The 17,343-nt window shown below is 55.5% G+C and overlaps 2 protein-coding genes across 2 annotated transcripts in view; one reads left to right on the forward strand and one right to left on the reverse strand.

Annotated features, from left to right (window-relative positions):
* Positions 1-17,343, reverse strand: part of MATN4 (matrilin 4) — an 18,764-nt gene continuing 1,421 nt past the window's right edge. The window contains exons 2-10 of the mRNA XM_072879056.1: positions 8,143-8,259; positions 6,207-6,776; positions 3,054-3,176; positions 2,840-2,962; positions 2,574-2,696; positions 1,712-2,125; positions 1,194-1,346; positions 320-424; positions 1-140 (exon numbers count right to left, since the gene is read on the reverse strand). Of these exons, the coding sequence (XP_072735157.1) occupies positions 82-140; positions 320-424; positions 1,194-1,346; positions 1,712-2,125; positions 2,574-2,696; positions 2,840-2,962; positions 3,054-3,176; positions 6,207-6,776; positions 8,143-8,215 (1,743 nt within the window). The 5' untranslated portion in view covers positions 8,216-8,259 and the 3' untranslated portion in view covers positions 1-81. The remainder of the gene's footprint in view (positions 141-319; positions 425-1,193; positions 1,347-1,711; positions 2,126-2,573; positions 2,697-2,839; positions 2,963-3,053; positions 3,177-6,206; positions 6,777-8,142; positions 8,260-17,343) is intronic.
* RBPJL (recombination signal binding protein for immunoglobulin kappa J region like) overlaps positions 10,967-17,343 on the forward strand; it is a 20,714-nt gene continuing 14,337 nt past the window's right edge. The window contains exon 1 of the mRNA XM_072879532.1: positions 10,967-10,994. Coding sequence (XP_072735633.1) covers positions 10,967-10,994 — 28 coding nt within the window. The remainder of the gene's footprint in view (positions 10,995-17,343) is intronic.

Genomic DNA, 17,343 nt, shown 5'->3' on the forward strand with positions numbered 1-17,343 from the left:
ACAATAACCTAGCAATAACAATGCCATGTAGCTACTGTACGTCCCCGTGCCCCGTGTGAGCACTGCAGCCCTCTGCAAGGATCACTTCTTGTTGGCAATCTGCTTTTCCAAGTCTTCGAGTCTGGCTGTCATCTGAGCAAGTGAACGTGCTAAGGAAATAGCGTGAGCCGGACGGTCTGGTGGGCAAAGGGCTTTTTCCCCTTTCAAGGGGAGCCTAAAGTCTTCCCCTCTCCCATTTATCCATCCCTTCCTTCCCTGTGTGCAGTCTCTCCGGGCTGCCCTGTACCCCGGCAAGCCCAGGCATCACCCCAAAGGATATTTTTCTCGGTCAGGCTCTGCAGGATGGCCACGGTGTTCGTCTGGAACTGCACCAGCGCCTCGCACTCACACGGGCTGCGGATCTCCGTCTCCCCTTTGCCCTCCTCTGTGACCGTGGGGTGCAGTCAGAGGCACAGCCCTCTGGCACCTGGCTCTCCCCTGCTCCCGCACAGCAGGAGTCCCTCGTCCCTAGAGCCACCCGCTGCGGCCGGATCTGAGCCTCGGGGCTCTCCTGTTTTCCCCTCTTTTTCCATCCTTGCTCCTTTTCACCAGGCTGCATCCCTGCTAGCCCAGCGAGCTTGCTGCCAGGCATCCCACCAGGCATCCCGCGGAGCTGCTGCGCACGTGCCACAGCGTGCCGAGGACAGCCAGTGTGGAGCTTTGGTTTGGGGGGGGGGTGGTGCTGACCCCATGTCTGCAGCCCCACGAGAGCCCAAGAGCACTGGGGAGCCCCAGGCCGTCCCAGGGCAGGGAGACCTTCACAGTAACCCATCGTGGTCCTCCAGCACCCGGCAGCAGCAGAAGCGCAGGTCTGGACGAAGAGACAGGCCATCCTCGGAGCTGGGGCAGCATCCCTCAAGGCAGGGTGCGACCCCAGGCTCTGCCCGTGCAACAGCAGTGGGGCAGCCGCTCACACGCCATCCCTTTTGCATTGAACCCCCCAGCTCCACCTTCTCCTTTTCCAGTCCCTCCCTGAGACCCACCTTTAGACCCACAACAGCCTGGTGAGATGGAGACACCCTAGGCTCACACCAGCCCAGCTCGGCCACGAGACACAGGGTGATAGACACACAAACCACCCCACCAGCTCTGCAGGGAGAGGAAGGCTCCCCCGGCTCGGGGTTGAGCCCCCCGGTGTGGCCAGGGGCACCCACCTGGGCAGATGTTCAGCTTGAAGTTCTCCACGAGGTGGGTCATGGTGGTGAAGTCCGCCGAGTAGGAGAAGTGCTGCTCCACCGGCTCAGAGGCGATCGCTCTCAGCTCCTCTTCCACGGCCTTGCCAACACCCACCGCGAACATGACGATCCCTGCACGGCAAGGACGGATCCTGAGCACATCAAGCAGCCCCAAGCCCAGAGGGAGCAAAGCTGAGGGTGCAGGATTTCCCCTGGGCAGCCGAGGATGCAGGATTTCCCTCAGGCTTACCCAAATACACCACAGGAATTTGGAAGGATGGGCGGGAGTGTGATACCACCGCTGCGGTGCAGGATGCTGCACGAAGGATGCTGCTCAGAGCACCCTGCGACCATGGCAGAGGCGCATCTGCCCCTGCGGACCCAGGCGATGCAGCACCCCGAGGCTGGATGCTGCAGCCTCCCCCAGAGCCAGCCACCCCGAGGAACCATCCTGAGATGCCCACGGCACTGCGGTTTGGGTTCCCCGGCCCCCGCACCTGACTCCTTTGCTCTCCTGGCCCATTCGGAGATGTCATCCTGGGAGCGCCCGTCCGTGAAGATGAGCCCGATTCTGGGCACGTTGTGGGAGAGAGGCCTGGCACCTTCCAGCTCAGAGAAGCTATGCTCCACCATGTGCTTGAGGGCAAGGCCTGTCATGGTGCCTTTCTCCATGTACTCCACCTCCATCACCGCCTTCTTGATCTCGTCTGCGCTGTGGTACTTGTTGAGGGGGAACTCGGTGCGGACGCGGCTGGAATACTGCACCAGCCCCACCCGCGTGCCGTGGGGGGACACCTCCAGCAGGTCCACGATGCGGTTCACAAACTGCTTCACCAGCTCAAAGTTTTGGGGCCGGACGCTCTTGGAGCCATCGATCACCATCACCAGGTCGATGTGCCCGGCCCCGCACTCTGCAGGCGCAGGGGAAGGTGAGAAGGGACTGGCTTGGCCATGGGCACGTTAGGGTGAAGATGCTCAGGGCTGGGGCACCGCGAGGACCCCCTGGACCTGCAGCCAGCGTGAGGCCAGGAAGCAGGGCAAAGTGTGCCCAGTGGGCTCAGCCCAAAACCTCCACTGCCACCCCAGCGTCCCCTGAAAGTCCCTCCTAGGTCTCCCTTTTCCTGAACCTTTCCTCAAAGCTCCTGTTGCATCTTCTGGGCCATGTCTCTGAGGACACAAGCCCGCATCCATCCCCGCAGCAGCCGGGGCGCTCCCCCAAGCCCAGCCAGCTCTCCACCCTCTTCCAACCCAGCTCAGACAAAGTCCCGCTTAGAACCCCAGCCTAGTTTCAGGTAAGCCCTCGCCAGGAGCACAGAGCCCAGATGAGGAGGATGCCAAGAGCCAGGTCGCGGTACTCACTGCTGCACGCCTTGCCGTCAGCCTGGAGCTGCTGGCCCTCGGGGCACACGCAGCGGTAGGAGCCCTCGGTGCTCACACACTTGAATTCGCAGCCGTGATCCACTCCGTTGCAGAGGTCGGTGGCTGAAAGACAAGACAAGCCAGGGCACAGGGTCATCCCCACCCAGGCAGGGTGGCCCAGGAACAGCCCTTCCCCTGGGGACCGGCCAGGACAAAGTATCTGCCGCACACCGCAGCCTGCGCTGCGCCGCCGCACCGGGACGTACCCCTGCAGGACCTGCTGTCGGGCTGCAGCGTGAACCCGCTGCGGCAGCGGCAGTAGTGCCCGCTGGGGATGCTCACGCACTCGTGCTGGCAGCTGTGGTTTCCGAAGCTGCAGTAATCGATCACTGGTGAGAGAAGAAGAAGGGTGGGCAGAAAAGGAAAGGCAAAAGAGGAAGAGGGAGAGCGAGAAGCAAATGAAAGGAGAGGGACACTTACTAGTGCAGCTCCTCTTGTCCTGGTTGAGGTAGTAACCCGCGCGGCAGCGGCACGAGTACGACCCACGAGCGCTGACACACTGGTGCTGACAGCCGTGTCTCCCGTCTGCACAGGCATCGATGGCTGCGGGGGAACAGGACACCCGTCACCCTCCTGTCCCGGTCTCCCCGGGGCAGCTGAGCAGGGACTGCTCCAGGGCTTCAAGGAAGCTCCCAGCACCCTGAGACAAGAAGGAAAAGTCCCGGGGTGGTGGCCAGAACCAACTAATGCAGCTTTGCACTCAAAATACAGGGCCAAAACACCGTGCACTTGGGCTGGGACGTGCATCCTCTGGTACCCACTGCCTGGAGCTCCCTCAGGTGACGGGCAGCTGGTTGTGCCCACGTGAGCCCCAAGTATCCCATCCCAGAGAGGTGACCAGGATTTAGCAATGCTGAGCACCATCCACAGCCGTTACAGACCCGGGAGGCAGTGTGCCTGGTGAACAGAGCACCCAGGCTGTGCTGGCTTTGCAGGGCCCTCTGCTGCATTTCAGCTTCCTTTCATGAGACCTGTAACTACAAGTCCTCTACGAGAGTTAGGATAAAAAAAGGGTTTTTACGGGAACAGGTCTTTCCGTCCACGTTGAGCCTGTAGCCCGGGTTGCATTCGCAGTAGAAGGAGCCAGGGGTGCTGATGCAGCTGTGCTGGCAGCCGTGCTCCTGCTCCATGCACATGTCCACCCCTGCGAGACAGAAAGGGCATCAGAGCGGCCCACGGGCACGCCGGATGCACAAGGACTCCGGCTCCGGCACGCACCCTGTCTCCGTAGCCAAAGCCACTGGGACGACCCGCATGGCCCCAGGCCCTCCAGCCCCAGTTGCTCGCCCACTGATTTCCAGTGCATGGACACGGACACTGCACGGGCCAGGTTTCTGAACTGCCTCGGCTTTCACACCTACCCGAGTACTAAATCAAAGCTCAGCATTAATTGATACTGTTGACAGCTTAAGCTGAGTAAGCGAAAGGTTGAGCTCAGCTGGAACACGCTGAAGGAGCCAGGTTTGTGTGTCTGTGCGGCCAGGAGCCTGCAGAGCCGTCCGGGAAGCGGGCAGCAGGGCAGGCAGGCGACGGGCAGGGTGTTGTAAACAAAGGCGTCAGGCACAGGAGCACATCAGGGCCCCGGGGGAGCAATATCTGGTCAGCCCTGGACCCCTGCCGCAGCAAGCAGGGACACACCATGGCACTAATGCAGCCCTGCAGGCACGCACGCACCCCTGGCTAGGAAACGCTGCCTGAAAGAGGCTGGCAGCTGCCTTCTGCCCTTCGACAGACGCCAGAGAGCATGAGCAAGGTCTCACCAGCCCACGGCAGTGCCAGGTCTCTGGCAAAGCCTGCCGGCATGGGGGCGGACAGACAGGTCCCAGCCTGCGAGCTCCCGACCTGCGCCAGCATGGCCACGGTGCGAACCAGCCTCCCGGCTCCCAGCCAAGACTGGCCGGACACTGCAGAGCAGCACCACGCGGCCAGGGCTTTATTAAACACAAATGTGCATGCAGCAGATGCCACGCACGTGTCTGCGTAGGAGGAGACCCTGCTAGAGCCATGTCGAAATGTATACGGAGCTCTGGGATATGTCGCCTGTCCCCATCTGTGGGATAATAGCTGGAGGTGACTTAGAAATTAAACTTATATTCACACTTTTAGGTAAGGTACAGCATTGAAGAAGATTCCCGGGTGGAATGCAGTTGACATGCAAGGCCATTCCATGGAAGTTCCCTAGGCCTGTAACCTTAGACGTCGGTGACGCCAGGGGAGCTTGGTGTGCTGACTCTAAGAAGGTACTGTTCGGAGGGTGGAGCGGTGTGGAGACGCCGCGGCCAGGCTCTGCAATTAAATGGGAACTCAAAGGTATTGTGTGTGACCAGTAAGCTGCACATTTGCTACCCTGGGCCAACAGTCTGTCATGTTTCTGACAAAATGCTGTCCTTTGATGAACTTTGCTCATTATAAAATCATTATAATACCAAAACACACCTCCATCCCAAAAGCTACCCGCCTCCAAGGTGCGACCACTCCTCACTGAGCTTGCGCTTTGAATTTTTCCTAGCCTATACCTTTAAAGAGAAGCGAGAAAACTTTACACCAATCCTAAACAAAGATGTATGACCAGAGTCACTCAAGCTCCACCTGAAAGGTAAAAGATAGTATAAAACGGCTTAAGAGAAAGCAAATGTTAGGGAAGACACCATCTCGTACCACTCTGACGTCTGGGATCAGTCGACGGGCTGAGCCTCTCTTCCCCCCCATCGGGACGCCTTTGGGTAAGAGTCGAACACTTGGTTATTCCAAGTGCCTCCCCAGGAAACTTAGAAATCTCTCTAGAGTTGCTTTATTATCTCTAATGCATCTATAGCCGGCAGTGTCACTCATACTCTTGGTATTTGCACGTGCTTTGCAGACAGTAAATTTATCACCGGTAATCCAAAGAATCTGTGTGTCTGTTGCTCTAATAAACTGCACTCTTTATTAATGTGGCCGTGATAGTTCATGCAACACGACTAGACTGGGAGTGCAGCGCGTTTAAATTAACGCTGTCGCCTTTACTCTGATGAATGGCTGCATATACAGCCCTTAGAAAATAACCGTTGACCAAGTCTGAGACTAGGACTGGACTTAGCCGCACCTAGACTCCTCTCTGAGAAGGAGTTTAGAAAGCAAGGGGGTCCTGTCTGAACCTCGTGACTCAACGGGAGGGTTCCCCCCCTCAGCCACTCCTCAGACTCCTACACGACAGTAACTCTTAACGCGACACCGTCACACCCAGGGAAACCAGCTCCACATTTCCTGCTCTTTAATATTCCCATCACTGCTGCCACGACGTCCTGGCTTGGGGCAGATCTACTGGGCATGGGTGAAGAAAAGCGCTTGCTTGCAATGCTTTTGAAGCTCTCCTTATCTCGCCCCAGCAGAGGAAAGGTGAGCAAGAGGAAAGGTGAGCAAGAGGAAAGGCCGTCTGTCCTGGCATCCCACTGGGGAGGTTGCTTCCCTGTCCACGCTGCTCCTAGCAAGGACAGCCACCCCAGACACCCCTCTGAAGGTCATCTGCTAGCCTGGATGAGGAGCAGGCACCAGGGCAGCCCTTGCCACCCTGCAGCCCTGGCTCTCACCCACCGCAGAGCTTGTCCTGGAACTGCTTCCCGAACTGCTGGATGAGCTCGAAGGACTCCACCAGGAAGACGTGCTCCTCCAGCGGCGGCGAGGCCATGGCCCGCAGCGAGTTCATGTCTGCCCGCTGGATGCCCACGGCGTAGATCTCGATGCCAGCGTTCCGGGCCTGGGTGGCCACCTCGGTGACACGGTCCTGGGGCCGGCCATCCGTCACGATGATGGCGATGCGGGGAATCTTCTTGTGCAGAGGGCGCGCGCCTTCCTGCGTGGTGAAGGCCACGTTCATGGCGTACTGGATGGCCAGCCCCGTCATGGTGCCCTGGGCCAGCGGGACGATGCTGTTGATGGCCTTCTCCATGTCCGCCCGTGTGAAGAAGGTCTTGAGGGAGAAGATGTTCTGCACCTGGCTGGAGTACTGGATCACCCCCACCCGCGTGGCATTGGGGCCCACGTCCAAGCTGCCGATGATGTCCATCATGAACCGCCGCATGGTCTCGAACTCGAAGGGGCGCACGCTGCGGGAGCTGTCGATCACAAACACGATGTCCAGGGGACCCGTCCTGCACTTCAGGGCTGGAAGGGGGCAAAGAGATGGTTCAGCCTCACAGCTGCCTGTGGGGAGCAGGGCTGGGAGAGGAGACATCCCTGTCGGGTGGCTGGGGGGGTGCTCAGTGGGGGATGGAGAGGGCAGGTCTGGGCAGCCTCCACAGACCAGCACCTTCCCACTACCAAATAAACCCATGGAGGGTGCTGGCAGAGTGGGAGCAGGGATGACAGGCAGGGGAGACATGCCCTGGCTGTGGGCTGTGGGGAAATGGCAGTGTCCCCTCCTCCCCAGCACTGTCCCTGCAGCCAGACCCAGCTCCTGCTCCCTGCATTTTCACAGCCGACAGCCCCAGAGGCAGAAACGCCTCTCTGTCTGTTGGCATCTGCCCTGGCAAGGTTTAGGCTCAGGTTTAGGCAGCAGCGTCTTCATCTCTGCAGCAAATCAGAGCATTAAAGTGTAAAACAGCCCAGTGCCTCGTGCTGTCCTCTGCAAGCTGCAGCTCCTGCTCCAGACCTCTGCACCGCACGGGCTCCTGCTGCTGCGGTGCCGAGCACAAAGATACTGCTTTGGGCAATTCTTCTGTTCCCCCTGCAGCTCCAGCTTCCCCTGTTTTTTACTGCATTTTGCCAGTTTCTGCCTAAAATGAGGGCTTGCTTTGTTGGTTTTGGTTTTTTTAAGGGCAGAAAATGAGACAGTGAAAAGCACAGCTCAGGGCATGCACACGGTGCGGATCGAGCCAAAGAGCCTCTCTTGGACATATGGGTGCTACTTCCCAGTGCAAACCGGGAGAGTGTTTAGCAAGTGAAATGCCAATGAACATATTTTGCTTGGCTTGTGTGTACCCAAGCCTGGGAGGATTTGGCCCATTAGGGTAAGGTAAGCAAACACTTTGAGTCCCTTTGGGATGATGCCCAGACCTGGGCTGTCATCTCAACTGCTCCCAAGGTCTCTGAGACATACCCACTCCTTTCTCCGTTTCGTGCCTTCACTGTTTTTAAACTGGAATTGATTTAGCTCCTTCTGCCCTGGGAGGAGAGAGGCTGGTGTCCCTGGGTTTGCTTTGTCCCCCTCACGCCTCCGCCTCCTGCCGAGGTCAGAGCCTGCGGGCAGGAGGGCGACAAGCCCTGAGCTGGGCTGTGCCAAGGCTGAGGACGTGCCCGGAGCAAGTGGCACCAGACCCCCCGCACCGGGGCCAGGCTCGGGCTCCCACTCCCCTGGGCAGCACTGGGAAGTTCGGGTCCCAGGCCTGGGGGGATCCTCCATCCTCCTGGGGATGCCCCCGAAGAAGAAGCATCAGGTCCCCCCAAGCAGCAAGCCATCCTCTGAGGGCTTCACTGCCCTGACAGACTCACTTCTCTCTCCTGCAGGCAATTCCCACTGCCCAGGGCTCACCTGCAGGTTTTGGTCTGGCTTCCAGCATTGTCAGGAGAAGCAGGAGGAGAGGGGCAACAGGCACAAGCTTCATCACGGCTCTGTGAGACCACACTGCTCCGGGGCTCGGGGGACTCGCTGCGGGGAGAAGACAACGTTGCAATCGGTGCTGAGGGTGGGCTGAGCTGCGGGGCCACGCTCACCTGGGGTGGGTGTCCCCAGGCAGTGCCAAAATCCCTGAGCAGCAGCGGCTGTGACAGATCCATCCCCAAACTTCTCTGAACCCACATGGGACTTTTCCCATTCGAGGACTGGCAGTCTCAGCACAGCTAAATTTCATTACAGTAGCAATGATCTGCCAAAGGGTCTGATTTTCTGCTCTGGGTGGAGCTGGCCATCAGACAAGCCTTATTTTCACTTGCAAACCAGGCGGATGGGATGTTCAGCCAAATGCTTTTTCACTGGCGGTGTGGCTGTTCTCCGCAGCCAGCTGGAGAGTGGGAAAGCTGCACCAGGGACGTGGAGCACCAGCCCTCCTGACAGTCCCTCCACACAGCAATGTGCCGGGAAGAGAAGCCCCCAGATGAAATGCCAGCACAGACAAAACCTGCTCCGAAGTCTCTCAAAGTCACTGGCAAAGACCATTTTTCCAAGAAGCTCCATAAATTTATTCTCTGCCTTTTTCCAAACTACCTTTGGAGAGCAGGGAGCAGAAGCCTCCGCAGGCACAGGGTGTAACGGTGCCCATGCGGATGGGCTTGCACCCGTTCCCCCCGGGCAGGGTGCTGGGTGAAGCACTGCCAGCCTGCTCCTCTCCTTCTTCGCATCACCCGGGGGGACCCCACCGCTCTGTCACCAGCGCTTTGCAGCTCTCCCCATCCTGCTGGCTTTTCCGAGGCATACTCTGCACCCCAACAGTTTTTGCATGTGTTTGAGGTGGGATAGTTGGGGGAAAGATATTTAGACCAGTTACCCAAAACCTCAGCTTGTCACTTGTCTCCCTCCCTGCCCACCGCTGTGTTGCCTTGCCTTGCTTTTCCCTGCCCTTGCCTGGATCCTGCAGGGACACAGGTTTATTTGGTTTATTTTTATTCCAGCTCTGGTTGGAAACCCAAGGTGCTGGGCAGGGGGGAAATGCCACAGTTAACATCGCTTCCCCCGGGAGACGTGCAGCGCCGCGACCAGGCACAGATAGGGGAAGGGTGCTTTAAAAAAAAAGCACACGGAAATTCACTTTATTGGTAGTTATCAGCCGATATTTATTTAGCCCCAGGAGGTCTCAGTTGTAATTCATCACCAGGGTTGCCATTTAATTGCTCAGTGGTTACGTGCAGCCCTGAACCTAATGTATTTGATAGCAGCGACGTTGATAATAGGTTTCACAGCTGCATCTTAAAATTGTCTCCAGACTCAGTGTTCACACCTGAAAAATGATATTGAAGAATTAGAAGGACAGAAAAGGGCTACAAGAGGAAACTGTGATCCGGAATACCAGTCTCAAAGTGGGAGACATGGCCTTTTCCTGGGGAGCATGAGCAGCCCAGCCAGCCCGGCACGTGGCAGCTCCGCAGCCGGCCTTGGGAGCTCCTGCAGAGCCGTGTGGTGGAGGGGCTGGCGGGATCGCTCCGGGCCACAGGGCCGACAGGAGGCTGCAGCCCAGCAGGCTTTTTCTAGGAAGCCACAGGCCAAGGCAAGCATCACTTTGTGGCCGCCAGCACTGGCCGGGAGGGCTCGGATGCCTGTGCCCCCTCACAAGAGCACCATGTACAAGCGGAGGAGCAAACAGCCCCTCCTATCCCAGCTTCGTTTCCCCATTTATTTAACAGATTCTTTTTCCAGCAATGCATTTTTTTGGGAGAAAGAACTCACTAACCACTAAATATTTTGGGGACAGCTATGCCACCTATAGTGTTTCTGCATCTCTCCGCTCTCCAAGCCTCCCTGCAATGGCAGGCTGGCACGCTGCCTGCGTCTCGCAGCATCCAGATAGCTTCCAAGCCAGGCCAGAGAGAGGAATGAGCTCTCGGGCCAGGAACCAAGGAGGAGAAAACCAGTTCATGACTGATCTATTTTTAACAGCATCTGAGCTTTGGATGAAGTCTTGGCACTCCCCGCGGCTGGAGCGGCTGATGCTGCCTGGACAGGGCACGGTCGCTCAGCCATGCATCCAGCGCCGGTCCTGGCAGCAGAGACCCAGGCTGGGACAGTGCCCTGGTCCCCGAGTCACTATAATGCCCAGCCCTGCCCCAGCAGCAAGGCTGATGGGGACAGGGAAGCAAAGCTGACAGGACAGATTACCCCGAGTATCTCTCCCACCATCCCACACTGGGCAACTTCCCCTGCTACTCGCTGTCCTCACTCCCCCGGGGCTGGCAGCACTGGGGCTGACTTGCAGCCCCATCGGGGTTGCCCCAAGCCCGAGGGCTCCCATGCCCCCCCGAGCCCCCTGTCACCACCCAGGAGTGGGAGGGAGATGGGTGGGAAACGACCGGCTGGCAGGCAGGTGCTGCAAGGCAAGGCAAACACAGCGCCGGCTGCAATGCCACAGACCTTGAGATAACGCTGAGCTATAAAGGAAAAAAGGTCCAGGCGGGGCGAGCGCTGCCGGCTGGGCTGGCTCAGCCAAACCCCGCGGCGGTCGAGCTGAGAGGAACACCGGGACCATCTCCTGACCTTTCCGAGCAACGCAAGGGGAAAAGCAGCCATTGCTTGTCCCTGCTGAAGGAGATGCTCAGTACATGGCACAAAGAGGGTGACCAAGGGAAGAGTCACATGTAAGAGCAGAAGGATCAGCAATGACCCCAGCCTCCTCTTGACTCTCCTTGTGATCTCAGGCAAGGTGGACATGGAGATGAATCCCCAGAGGCAAACAGGTAAGCCAGCATGCCTTCCCCGGGCACTTTCCCTGGGCACCTCCACGGGCAGTGCTGCTCCCCGGGGTGCTTGCATCCCTCCCCGCTCCGCCACTTGTCTGTCTGCTCTCCCTGCCAAATGCTGAGTCTCGGGAAAAACAGCCGCTTCGGGTTTCAGCGCGGCCTCCTTGGCAACTCTCTTCTGGCTACAGGTTAACAGAAATGCTCTGAATATTCCCCTTCTGGTTCATCCGCACAGGTCGGACCTAGGCGCATCCTCCCTTGGGCCAGCCCAAAGGACAGGGTATGGCAGGGAGCAGGGTGAGGGATGCAGCCAGCTCCATACCCTCCTCGTTACAGGGGTGGGAGCTTTATATATTGAATTGTAGAGAGGATGAAGCAGATGGAGAAAGAAGGGGTGAAAGGCTCAGGAGGTGGCAGTGCATTCATAGCCCTGGAAAAGCCCCGACCATAGTGTCACAAGGAGGAACGCAGGTTGTGGACCATGGCTATGGAGTCATGAGCCAGGTCTCAGGTACAACCACATGCAAGATTTCATACATCTGGGCACATCAGCCTTTAGCTGAGATTTTTGTTTACGGCAAAAAACACAGGACTCCAGCCACCTGCAGACCTTTGGCACATTGTGGGAGCAGCAGCAGCAGCTCTGGCCTGGCTCCAGACCCCGCGAGAAGCCAGGACAAGGGATCGCCGTGCATTGCAAGGAGTGGGGCACAGCCAGGGGCCTCTGACCGAGCACGCTGTTACCCAACACGAGCAAAGCTGGAGGGCTCTCCCATGCAGCGTGCCCATGCACAGGAGGAGGCACGTACAGCGTGCCTGGGCATGCATTGCAGGGGTGCATGGCACTGATGCCACATGTGCTACCAGCTAACAGCATGTATTTCTGTGCTGGAAACCTTGGCCAACAGTAGAGCAGCCCTAAATGTGATGCTCCCGAGACTCACCCACCTCGCCTGCCTCTCCATGTACCCTATTTTGTTCTGCAGGGCTTTTTTTTGCAGAGACCCAAGCAGGCAGTTTTGGCAGGCCATAATTCAACTCCCACATCAGTGTTATTTGATGAAAGTGTCAAAAAAACCCAAAATAGGCTCAGGAGCCTGGACACAGACTCCTTGTGCTTAGGACAGCAGAGTCCTGCTAGGACAACAGCAGAAAGACAGCAAGAGCTGGCCTCAGGCTGGATGATGGGGAGACAAATTTTCATCTCCTCAGCAGGACAGCAAGTCATCCTTCAGGTCCATGCCCAAGAGAAAGGCTGCCCAAAAAGTGCACATGGGACCAAGAGAGGATGACCAAAGCGTGTCTTGCCCCAGGCACAGGGGTGAATGAAGCAACCAGAGCAACCTGGAGAGATGCAGACAACTTACATCAACCTGGAGGCACCTCTTGATGTCAGATTTTGCTGTGGAAACCCCGATGGACCTCTGGCACGTTGTCCATATATTTGCAAGACCCTCAAGCTGTGTGAATGGATGAGGCCCGGGACAGCCCTGGAGCTGGATCCACCCTCTCCTGGAGGGCTGCCCAAAGGTTGGTTTCTCCCAACACAATTCACAACCTCGGGGTGCTCCCTGCCTGCAGGTGTACGGCTCTCAGCAGTGCCTCTGCTGCCCGTGAGCACTGAATCCACCCTCAGGACCATTTTACAGAGAGTGTTGCCCTTGCACTCAATCATAGCTCCAGCATCTCAATGTTCATCCTCCACAGCAGCTGGGTGATGAGTTGCAAATCCCATGAGAGAGGACAGCAATGCAGTTTTCAGAGTAAGGAAGAGTCAGGGAGCACAAGCATGTCAAGACCAGGGAAATGGCACGAATTTTCAGCCCAAAATGTTTTTTTTCTCCCCTTTTTAAGGACTGATGTGTCCTTGGTTCTTCCCAAACACACGTGTGGGAGAACAAGAGCAGACTCTTTCCAGGACATCACAGTACTTTCCGGTTACAACACTATGGCAGCTTTACTGGGCCAAGTGCCACCTGGAAGGACACGTTGTTTGAAAAACAAGACTGTATTTCTCAAACAGCACATCATGGCTCCAAACCCAACAGGAGCAAATCGTCAGGAGTGCTGTAAAAGGAAAACCTTGCTGGATGCAGAAGGGACTTCTCTTTCTCTCCCCTGGCTCCCCCAAAAAGCCAATTCCCCATTTTATGGGGCCCACTCCTGCACTCACTAGGATTAGCGTATTCACAGGGAGGGCAGGAGGAAGACAGGTTTCTTGTCCAGGTCCATCTGCAAGCCGAGTGACAGACGTCTTTGTCTCACAGCTCATGGACTTAACATCATACAAGTCCCGACAGGCTTATACTATGAGATGACATTTGAACTCCCCTTGGGAGGGAAATGCTGGGTATAGCAATGGACAGAGCATCCCCTTTTAGATGTTCTCCACGACAGCACATGGTCCTTCTCTGCCACCAATCTATCTCTAAAAGACCTCCCAGTGCTCTGCAACTCAGCTAGGAGGAAAGCCTCTTGCCCAGCCAGCCTCTGCACGGAAACACGCTGTACCTGGGCTGCTGCAGCAACAGCTGGCAAGAATGAATGCCATATTCACTTGCAAATGAAACATGGCCTTTCGAAGCGCGTGTTAAAGATCTAGCCAAGAGGAAAACATGGTCAGCCAATTCCCCTTGTTCAACTAATCATGTCAAGAGATGGCTCCTATTTCAGGACTGCTGGTGGCATTTCTCTGTTCCTCTCTGTCCTATTAAAGACCTTAGGCTGCACTTGTCCCCTGAGCTGCATGACAGGCAAAGTCAGCCCTGCTCCTAACTGGTATTTTAAGCAAAACTGGAAGGATCTTGGAATACTTTCAGATTTTGATGAAGAGTGATCAACAGGGGAAAGACCCACTTTACTGACTCTTTATAAAGCAGATGGTCTTCTGCAAACGGGCCACTGGAGGACAGCTGAACTGGGCCAAGAGACTTCAAACTTTGGAGGGAAGGAAGTCTGGGCCATCCAGAAGCTGAGGCAGCAATCCATTGCCCAAGTTCTTGCTCTGGGAGGAAGGTGTTAGAGAGCATTTTTTTCCACAGAAATATGCATGTTCAACCACAAAGGAAAGAGAAATGGCCCAGAGCAGCTCCTGGGCTGGTGCAGAGTTTGTCAGCTGAGCTCCTGATGCAGCAGAGCCAGCATCTCTAAGCAATGAGACTGATAGTTACTAGCAGGACATCTGTCTCCCAAATCTGCTGGGACCAATATCCCCAGCTGACCTCCAGCAAGCTTACACGGCACAGACAACCACAGAGAGCGCCTGCTATTTCAGCCCCGCAATCATATATTCATTGCCTGACCTCCTCTTCTAAATCTTTATATCATATTTCTCACTCTGGAGACGTGACTCAATATGTTGGCATAAGGAAATACACCAGGAGAATATTCTTGTGCCTCTCCCCTTTATCCTACCCATCCTGCTATGTGTTTAATTGAAATAGCAGAAAGCAAGGAGCGTTTGGTGGCTGCAGAAAAGCACACGGAGACTTTTCAGCCCTCCTCAAAACAGAAAAGCAAGCTGGTTGAATTCTTTGTCTAGCTACTTTTCACAGGGAGAACCCCAAAGGTCCCACGGGAAACTGCTCCCACCTAAATTCATAACTGCCACGTCTCTCTGACAGCAGGAGAACTGCTGTTCCAGGACCAGCATGCTGTCAGCCCATAGGAGATGCACCAGAGAAGACCTTCCGCCAGCGTTGCAGTGGCCTGTGGCCTCACTTCTGCCCACACTGAAGAGCAGGTGCCTTGGGGACCCTTGTGCCTCAGTATCATCCTGTTGTCAGCACACACAGATGCTGCATGGAAACCTCCTGTGAGACCTCCCCAGGGACTCAAAGCAGCATCTGGGGCCATGGCTGAGGACCACTTGACCTCAACTTCACCCCTATGTGAGACTAGACCTTTCTGGTCAACCTGTGAGCAACTAGTTGAAATCATCTAATTCTCTTGCATTTATCGAGTTCTTGCCAAAGGTGCCTACGAGGTCTTTGCTTCCAGGACAGATCAGGGAACAGTCTGAGGTTGCTTCACCGAGGCTTTCAGGCCTCATGAGGCTCTCCAAGGAGAGTCCTACAGCATGGCATGAGGAACCAGAGACCAGGAGTGACAAAGCCACTTGCTCAAGACTGTGGGAAGCCTGTGGCAGAGCCAGGACCCGGGCTGGCTCTCCCACCTGCATCCCGGGATGAGGGCACAGACCCAGCCAGGGTGAAACAAGGGCACTTCAGACAGTCAAGGGAATGTCCAGATGTGCTTTAGGGAACCTGGGCATGGGGCAGCCGCTCTCAGCCCATCATCTGCCTCAACAACTTGACTCGAGAGGTTCAGCAGATGACAGGGAGAGCAAAATGGAGGAGTGATAGTGAGATTCCTGCCTGGCATTTGGGTGCAGACTGAAATGTTTTGTGTCACTCTCATCCTAGCTGGTACTGTTAAAGCCAAAGCAAGATGCTGTGAAAAGAGAAAAAGAACGAGGGGGATGTCTAACGTGACACTTTGGGGAAGCCATCCAAGTTTGGCTGCAAGTATAGGAGCTGTGAATACCCAAAGGCAGGGTTTTTCCATCTTTTTCAGCTTGTGGACCCTGCTAATTCTCCAGCCAAGACACAGACTCTTGTATAGTGGGTTACCTCCGCTGTCAACAGATCTGCTCCTACTGATTCCTACCATAGACCATGGACTCCTATGGGTCTGCAGACTACAACTCAAAGACTCCCAAACTTACATGTTGGCAATCAACCAGCGAAGCAGCGTGACACAGCCCAGAGACAGGAAGGCTGAAGTGTGGAGAGAAACCAAGTCACTGCCACCTCTCTGCAAGGGACCACAGCTGATCCCTATAGATTTCCCTGATGGGCACCAGAGGGACCAGGTTAGCGATGGATTCATGTGTGCAACCAAGGGCTTGCAAGGCGAGAGATCAGAAGTTTGCAGACAAAGAGACACAGGCAAAGGTGGAAAGTTGCTAGGGAAAACGAATCCGGCCTCCAGTAAAAAACACCAGGAAGGACAAGCTGCCTAGGAACCAGAAAAGTTTCAGACACAGGATCAGGCACGGCAGCCCGACAGCATCCTGCGTGGAAACACTGCCAGAGCTGTGCACCAGTCTCTGGAGTCTCCTGAGCACACGCCTATACCCTCCCCTGCTGTAACAGAGCTGTTTTTAAACCCTTTACATTTAGCCAGGAAGGGAGAGGGAACCAAAGCCTTCTAAGTGCTAAAAATGTTACTCGATACCTAAAGGTACATCTGTGCTGCAAGTACCTACAGCGGGGCGGCTCTTGCCAGCCCACAGCAGGTAACAGAAAGCGCAAAGTCCGGGTCCCTGCACCCGGCTGCTCAATGGAGCCCTTATGGCAGCTGCATGAGCTCCCTTCCAGCCAACGGAGCCCAAGTGATCAATTTGCTACTGTTTGGACCCAAAGTGGAGAAAACACGATTACTGAGAGGTAATGACAAGTGGCAGGAGTCGCTCAGCCTCTTGGCATGGCTGGAGGAGACGCGTGTGACATCTGGCACAAAAGGGACTGACTGGTTCTGGAGGAGTAGCTGATTTTTACAAGTTTCTTTACAAGCACCACTCAATCTTTTTTTTGCTGTGTTTCTTCTAGGTCCCATTTATTCACTTACAGTAGGGCTTGCCTGTAACTCACATGTGCATGTAGATACAAACACTACTTATCTCTCCCTCCATGTTCCAGCCCTATTCATCAAGCATTTGTAAATGGCATTTTATGAGCGCTGAGTTTTTAACAAGGCAGGCACGCTGCTCAGAAAGTGAACAAAGGGGCCCCTATTGGAAACTTTAAAGATGTTTAAACAAAGGCTTCTCTTGAAAACCTTTAACCCCTAATGCCAACCTCAAGGGAAATGCTATGTTATGAGCAATCGGAGCACAAACATCTTCTGTGACCGCAGACTGCCTACAACGGGCTGCCTTGTTGGCTTCGTCTTTTCTGTTTGCTACCATCACCAATAAGGGCAGCTCCCAAGCCCATCTTGTACTAATCACGTAAAATTTCTTTAGTTCTCCAAGAAAAAAGAAAGTTACAACTTCCACAAAAATCAACAACAACTTTTTCCAGTTGGATGCAGCAATACGCTGCCTGCTTCGATGGAAAGTGTCATTTTACTACAAGCACCAAGATCTCTTGCATGCCTTCCAGATGGGAATTTGTATTTCGGATGAGGCCAAATTTATCCATATCCCGGTGGCAAATATCAGGGCTGAGATCCGAGAGCAGATTTCCCCACACACACTTTTTGCCGACACCACATGCCAATCTAATGAATCCCTGAAGAGATCACAAGAATGTGCTTGTGAAATGCAGTTTCTACTTGTTAC

The sequence above is a fragment of the Ciconia boyciana genome, chromosome 14 (genome assembly GCF_034638445.1).
Source record: "Ciconia boyciana chromosome 14, ASM3463844v1, whole genome shotgun sequence".
In the NCBI taxonomy this organism is placed as follows: domain Eukaryota; kingdom Metazoa; phylum Chordata; class Aves; order Ciconiiformes; family Ciconiidae; genus Ciconia; species Ciconia boyciana.